The sequence below is a fragment of the Gadus macrocephalus genome, chromosome 6, assembly GCF_031168955.1.
Source record: "Gadus macrocephalus chromosome 6, ASM3116895v1".
Taxonomy (NCBI): Eukaryota; Metazoa; Chordata; class Actinopteri; order Gadiformes; family Gadidae; genus Gadus; species Gadus macrocephalus.
Window position 1 is genome coordinate 21,142,329 of NC_082387.1, and position 7,500 is coordinate 21,149,828.

The 7,500-nt window shown below is 46.9% G+C and overlaps 1 protein-coding gene and 1 long non-coding RNA gene across 3 annotated transcripts in view; one reads left to right on the forward strand and one right to left on the reverse strand.

Moving 5' to 3' along the window:
• The window catches only part of LOC132460005 (uncharacterized), a 146,957-nt gene extending 144,874 nt beyond the window's left edge, over positions 1-2,083 (reverse strand). The window contains exon 1 of the long non-coding RNA XR_009526327.1: positions 1,774-2,083. This is a non-coding gene — a long non-coding RNA (uncharacterized LOC132460005). The remainder of the gene's footprint in view (positions 1-1,773) is intronic.
• Positions 1-4,247, forward strand: part of mvb12bb (multivesicular body subunit 12Bb) — a 21,259-nt gene extending 17,012 nt beyond the window's left edge. For both annotated transcript variants that reach the window (XM_060054965.1, XM_060054963.1), the window contains exon 7: positions 3,226-4,247. Coding sequence is in view for 1 of the 2 variants with exons in the window: in XM_060054963.1 (XP_059910946.1) it covers positions 3,226-3,278 (53 nt within the window). In the remaining variant the exon portion in view is untranslated. The remainder of the gene's footprint in view (positions 1-3,225) is intronic.
• The last annotated feature ends 3,253 nt before the right edge of the window (positions 4,248-7,500 follow it).

Sequence of the window (7,500 nt, forward strand, 5' to 3'; positions counted from 1 at the left end):
ACAGCACAAGATTAATGGCGGGGCCAGGCTGATTGGGATGAAGTCACTGCATAGCTTGATAATTGAGTTTCCAAGTGGAAACATCCTCACCATTGTGTTTTTGTGTGTGTGTATTGGTGTGTGTTTCTGTGTGTGTGTGGTGTGTGTGTGTGTTGTGTGTGTGTGTGGGGTGTATATATACCAAATACATATATATATATATTTGATATCTTGTTATTAATATTATTAATAGTAATATTCATATATTGAACAATGGCCAACAGTCATGGTTGTTTATTAGAGATGGGGTGTTCATGCCCTTAAATAGATTTGAGAGCAAATTGTAAGAATAGAGAACTGAGGTTATTTTATTTTCCATTTTTGTGTGTATTTTATTTTTGTGGTCCCTGTTGCCTTATTTCACTTTCACTTGCATAGACAAATATAGCCCTTATCTCTCTGTCAAACACATTTTTAAACATAGATTTTCTGCAATGGGATTGGGGTTTATTTTATGCAGCCAAGGAAAAGTTTGAGAGGAAATACCAGTTCTTATTTCTGCCAGGTGCACAACCATCTGTCCCTTGGTAAATGTCCAGGAGAGGTCACTGTTGGCTTTTATTTTTCCTCCTCATGAAAGAAACATAATGGCACTATTGGCATATGAATGTGCAAAGCTTCTAATTCTATTAAATCCACCAAGAGAGTGGCACTCGCTTGCATTGCACACATTCACATGTAATTGAGGAGCAGTGTTGTAACCACAGACATAGTTGTAGATAAGACCATTTGCTAACAGGCATCATTAAGCCGTGTCTCAGAAGATGTTGGTTCCAGCAATTAGGCATTCTTTTCATTTCCCAAATGACTCGCAAAACTTGCGGATATTATAATTGCTTTTAGCCACGCATATCTAATTTGTGTCTTTTTAAGTGTTAATAGTAAGCGATTTAAAGTGACATCTTTATGTAGTTTGCTCTGCTGAAAAATCTTGTTGGCGGCTGGCTAACGATTTTCCGGGGAGGGTACGCAGGAGAGTGGGCTTGTGGGGATGTGACTGTGTATGCACACTTGACAAGATTTTTATTAGCACCTATGTGTGATGGGTTTGAGAAGTTGGTGCAGAGTTATCCGTGTGTGTGCATATTTCCACATGGGTCTAACTTGTGTGTGTGTGTGTGTGTGTGTGTGTGTGTGTGTGTGTGTGTGTGTGTGTGTGTGTGTGTGTGTGTGTGTGTGTGTGTGTGTGTGTGTGTGTGTGTGTGTGTGTGTGTGTGTGTGTGTGTGTGTGTGTGTGTGTGTGTGTGTGTGTGTGTGTGTGTGTGTTTGTTGTTGGCATGCAGGTATTCCCATGTGACCGTACAGGAAGGACAGTGCGACGGGTGCGTGAGTGTGTGTGTGTGTGTGTGTGCATTAGAGAGAGGTGTGAGAGAGAGGGGAGAGCGGGAGATGAGAGGGAGAGAGCTCCAAATAGAGTGGAATTAATGAAGACAACATGTCACATATTTTTGGCAGTGGAGCAGGGACAGGAAATGAAGGTCTGCCCGTCTAGGTGACTGCCGCCCATGTTCCAGAGTGTCACTGTCCTGTCAGCCCGTGTGTAAAAGTGGCAGACATTGATACATGCTCTCCCTGATAACACCCCGCTCCCCCATCCATCATACCCCCCTTGCACGCACGCACACACACACACACACACACACACACACACACACACACACACACACACACACACACACACACACACACACACACACACACACACACACACACACACACACACCATACACACACACGTGCATCTACACTTCTGCACATGTGCATACACATGCATACACACATGTGGTTATTTATTTACAGAGCCAGATGTTTGACTGGGTTTTAGGATTGTCGCGTAGTGGGGGACGTGGGGGGGACGTGGGGGGGGGGGGGGTGAGGGGGGGGGGTATTTTCACAACTAACTGGTGTGTGATGTGTGTCAGGCATGTGCTACACTGCAGATTTTTCCTCCTATCTCAAGGAGATGAAAATGAGCGTTAGACTCATTTTCATGGAAAGAGCAGACCTCTAGCCTCTATTGTTTGGTGGCTGAATCTGATGAGGCCATGTGTTGGGAAACTTGCATCAGTGATCATGCAGCATCACCTAGTGGCTTTGCTGCGGTAATGCACAAAATGTATTCCTTGTTTTGCTGGGAACCATAAATCAGTTTGAACAATCGGTTTACATGTTTTTCTTGGATAGTATTCCTTGGTTAGTATTCCATATTTGTCCACCTTTTTTATCCGAACTTTGTCTGTTTTATCATTCATTTTATTCACAGTTAACAGAGGGGTTGGTCCGTAGCTTAGATTTTATTCTTGCCTCCTTATTTGTTATTTTGCTATTTAGAAATTCTGCCTTTAATTATGACAAGCACTTGATTACAGGATGTTGTAAACACAGATAATTGTGGGTCTATAGCTATGTCTGTAGAGATACTGTCAAAGCAACATTTATTATTCAGCATATACTTATATTGAAATAAGTAATTTAGTAAATGCATGGTTACATTGAATAATCTTTAAGGGATATCTGATACCTATTTCACTACTTAAATTTAAATTTAAATTACTGTCAATATTACCAAGTCATAACATGTAAGGGATGATCACTGAGAGGCAGGGCAATAAACAGTTTGATATGCCCGGCTTGTGGACGGCTAACCTTCCATGAGTCGGGAATTACACTGGTAATTAAGGCCTTAGTAATTACCAAGGCCTTACTTTGTCATACACATTTCAACATATACAATAGTTGAATATACAAAATAGATATAAAAACAATCACAGCAATATCTTCTCTATATCATTATAACTAAATACTAAATAGCTGCTTACTGCCTGCTTTTTTTAACCTAGGCAAATACATTACTCTGTTAATCTTGTGTAGACAATTATCCTTTCCACAAGGGGGCAGTGTTTGTTCTTATTTGTACACTGGCTGTTCCACTGGGGACCTAGTCAAAACAACATGACCCGGCCTCACAATGCTAATGCCCGTTTGCTTTGGGTTCTTATTTAGACTTGCATCATCTGCCTTCAAATCACAAGGTTTCTATAAACACGACAGTAGGCTTTATTTCAATATCCCTACCTATTGACAATCACCTAATCCATCTGATCTATGTTGTTTTTGTTTTTATCTTTCGAGAAAATACTGCCGTTTTGACATAGGCTGCAATCCTCTGTTTGGTTATCTCCCCAGTTTCAATACAACTTCAGCACAGAGAGAAGCATTGCCCTTTGACCTTCCCTTAAAGCAACGCATCAGAAAGGAGCCGCGGTGTCATCAAGGCTGTGATGCAACACAACGTCTTATTAACATATTTTAAAGGTCTAAATAATTGTGACCACAATAAATCCTGGTTATCTGGATAGCTTAATGATTATATATTGTAGATTTTGAACCATCATAATTTAACATGAAGCATCGAATGTTTGTAAATATAACAATGTCAGTATTTTTATTTTTTTAATTGTTTTTATCAAATTAGAATAGCCAACATTTAACAAGGAACCATATTTTTTATCATATGTTTAGTTTTCAACCCTGGAAATTGTTGATCCTTGAAAATAAACAATGAAAATATTAACTAATTAATCATGAATAAAATGTTTCATCAACCTTTATAGTAGTTGTCTTTAAGTGAGTGTGGCCCCCATCACTTCACTGAGTCCTCCACGATGGCTCTGCTCTGGCTCAGGCTGGGTCCCTGCTGCTCATCCGAGGAACAGGAGCAACGCTGTCACAGATTAGCAGTGAGCAAAACAAGAGGGAATACAAGTCCCCAGCCTGGGCTCAGTGACGGCAACACCGCTCGTGTTCCGGCGAACAGCGTCTCTTCATCACAAAACCCCTCATGGGCGGCGAGTGGATCACAGAACCTGGAACATGGAAACCTAGGGCCCCCTCGGAGCCACGCCCACGCGTAGGGGTCTACTGGTCTTAACTTATAGGAACGAAAGCCTTTAAACTGTAAACGTGTCGTATGCATTATGTAGAAGATTCTGTCAAATCCAATCTAAGCATAAATGATGCATGTGTATGGGTGTATTGATTCCTGGTGGAAGTTAGTGAGGATTTTTTTTTATATTCAAAGGTTATGTTCAAGATAGAAAAAGAGGGGTCTTAAGCTTAACATCAAACAAAACCTGCAGCATTACATTTGTTTTGCTCATTTTGCAAAACTTGCCACTTGAAATTAAAACCCAAATACAAAAAGATGCACTCACTTAATGCTATAAAAAAACCTTTACCCTTTATAAAACAAAAAACGCATCCATATTAAGGTATAGCGCTTATACCTCCACTCCTGTGTGTGTTGTGTGTGTGTGTGTGTGTGTGTGTGTGTGTGTGTGTGTTTGTGTGTGTGTGTGTGTGTGTGTGTGTGTGTGTGTGTGTGTGTGTGTGTGTGTGTGTGTGTGTGTGTGTGTGTGTGTGTGTGTGTTGTGTAAGTAAGCTTATACCTAGATATATATTCATACATATCTTTCTGTTAATTTCGTTCAGTGGATTTCACGAGCCATTCCCCACATCCATCGTACACACAGATGTGTAACGAGTGTGCGGCAGAAGCCGCTGCCGTGGGACATATCGTCACGCTGAGCCTTCTGTTCTGCTGCTGGAATCAGAGCGACGGTCTGAGCAGTCCTCTGGTGAAGGATTCTCTCTCTCTCTCTCTCTCTCTCTCTCTCTCTCTCTCTCTCTCTCTCCTCTCTCTCTCTCTCTCTCTCTCTCTCTCTCTCTCTCTCTCTCTCTCTCTCCTCTCTCTCCTCTTCTCTCTCTCTCTCTCTCTCTCTCTCTCTCTCTCTCTCTCTCTCTCTCTCTCTCTCTCTCTCTCTCTCTCTCTCTCTCTCTCTCTCTCTCTCCTCTCTCTCTCTCTCTCTCTCTCTCCTGCGCGCTCTGTCCCCTGCATGTCACCGGAAGTGGAGCCCCTTGAGCTCAACTCGTCTGACAGCCCTCGCTCCTGCGTGCGTAAAGTGCCCACGCTGCCAAATCCACTCGGTCCACACACAAGGAAGAGGGGGGCTGTATGAGAGCAGGATTAACGTCAAATAAAATACATGTGAACAGAGTGATCACATTTATTCCAACTCTGTATGAATTGAAGTATCGAATGGAAATATCCAAACGCAGTTGTCCAACATCAAGAAACGAGGCTACGTGTTCATCTGACGTATTATATTTGATCAATATCGATGTAAATGTAAAATTGCACATTTAATCGTAGGCCTACATCAGGATGCAATGCACTGCGCTTCAAATGGATAACGTCATATTTAGAAAAACTAACTCATATTATTATGCTTCTCAAAACGATATAGCATTATAATCAAGGTCACGTGTGTCTTTGTAGGAGTCTTTCAATGTGTTAGCTGATAGCAGCATCTGCACACACCAGGTCCTACTGTATGTATAAAGTATTTTGACCCCAAAGAGATGGTGGACGTGCCCGTTTCGGCTCAGACCCTTCCTCCACTCCTTTTAGTGAGGTCAGAGCCTGGCCCAGAGCCCAGACTCTAGGCCAGAGTTCAGGGAGCCGCTGGCCAGAGAGCCTCCAGATGGGCTCGGAGGAACGCAGCGTTCAGAACCTCCAGTCCCACATGTGTCCCCTCGCCTCTCGCCTCCCGCCTCCCGTCACAAAGCCGTCCCACGTGCTTCCACTCTGCTGCTGCTGCTGCGGACACGAACGCCGCGAAGCAGATCCTCACTCACCGCCTTCTCTGACGAAAATGGTGCAGGCCTCTGTGTTTCCCCCTGACCCTGGGTTTGAGAGGACCAGACGTGCACACACACACACACACACACACACACACACATGTGGGCTCAGCGGAGCGGCGGCGGCGGCGGGCTGGACGCGCGTCACAGCGCTGCAACATGTGGTGGATCTGTTTCCAGGTATTCATCTCTCAAACTCCCTCTCCATCTACCAGGCGACAAGCCCAATTCATATTCCTCAGTCCCCCCCCCCCCCCCGCCCCATCATCTCCCTCCCCCCCCCCCCCCCCACGCCCCTCACCCCGCCCCCTCATCATCTCCCTCCTCCGCCCGGCCCGCGAGAGCCCCGCCTTCACGGAGAGACCGCGTGGAACATCAAAGCTCCGCCCTCCTCCCAGCCAGATGTCCCGCCGGTCATTTTTAAACTCACACCCCTCGCACCGTGACACCGGAGCGGTGCACGAGCGGCTGGACGGACGGACGGACGGGGGGGCGGACAGGGGGGCCCGCATTGGAAATTGGAAAAGGAAGCCTGTATTTATGAGGTGGTTTGAGGCGCTGTGTTAAGACAAGCTTAGCCTGCCACTCTCCCTCTGACAGCCCTGCTTCCCCTGAGCTCGGGGGGGCGGGAGGCCGGAGAGAGAGCAAGATGGAGAGGTGGGGGGGGGGGGGGGGGGGGGGGGAGAGGTGAAGGAGTGAAGGCAGGAGGCCTGTCAGAGGCAGGGTGCTGAGAGACCCCCCCCCACCCCCACCCCCACCCATCGTAGCATCACCCTGAGGATGTGAGACGCACACCGCATCCCGCGTGATGGAGCACGCCGGCAGGGGAGCGGGGGGGGGAGCTGCTTGACATTCAAAATCAATCTGCCGCTGTGACACATACACACAGACACACACACAGGCACACACACGTGCACACACTCCTCTACTTTTTGTACAACAGGGCTGGATGAGAGATGCGTACGTCCCCTGGCATACTCCTCTACAGATGTAGCCGGAACGATTTATTTCTTCTCCCTGTGCTGAGACAAGAGTCAACCCCCCCAACCCCCCCCCCCCCCCCCCCCCACGCCCCCCCCCCCCCCACCCACCCACCCAACCAGCCCCCCAAGCGCCTGTCTCCTGGTCCCGGGCTGATGTCATGAGCCGGTGAGTGGTCCTAGGGAGAGCTGAGCGCGTGGTGCTCCCAAGCGCCGCGGTTGCTGCTACTTCCAGGATCCCTGGCTGCACTGGGAGGGGAGCAGCAGCAGCACATCGGAGCCGTCCGGCCCTACCTCAGCCCGGGGTAGGGTGAGTGATGTGTTCCTCCCCCACACCGTTCAGTCCTCCCCTCTTCCTCTCTCCCTCCCTGCCTCCCGCTCCCCGCTGCCCATGTGAGTCAAATTATTGTAATTGAGCAGGGATGGTGTGGGGTGTGAGCTGATCTCTCCCTCTCCCTCCATCCCTCTTTTTTTGGACCCAATCACTCTTTCTCCCCCTCGCTCTCTGTCCTTCGTTTCTTTCACAATCCATCCTATCCGCCCTGTTCTTTTTCCTCTTTCTTCCCTGTTTTTCGTTTTTTACGCCCTCTCTCTGCTTATTTCTCTCTTCTGCTATTTGTTACTCCCTCTTATTTTCCTCCCTTGAGTTGACCACTGGAATCCCCCAATCTCCCTTTCTCCTCCCCTCTCCTTTCTTCTATTCATTTTCTCCTCCCTCCCTCCCTCCCTCCCTCCCTCCCTCGCAAGAAAGTACAACATAAAGTGGCCCTAACACAGAGAT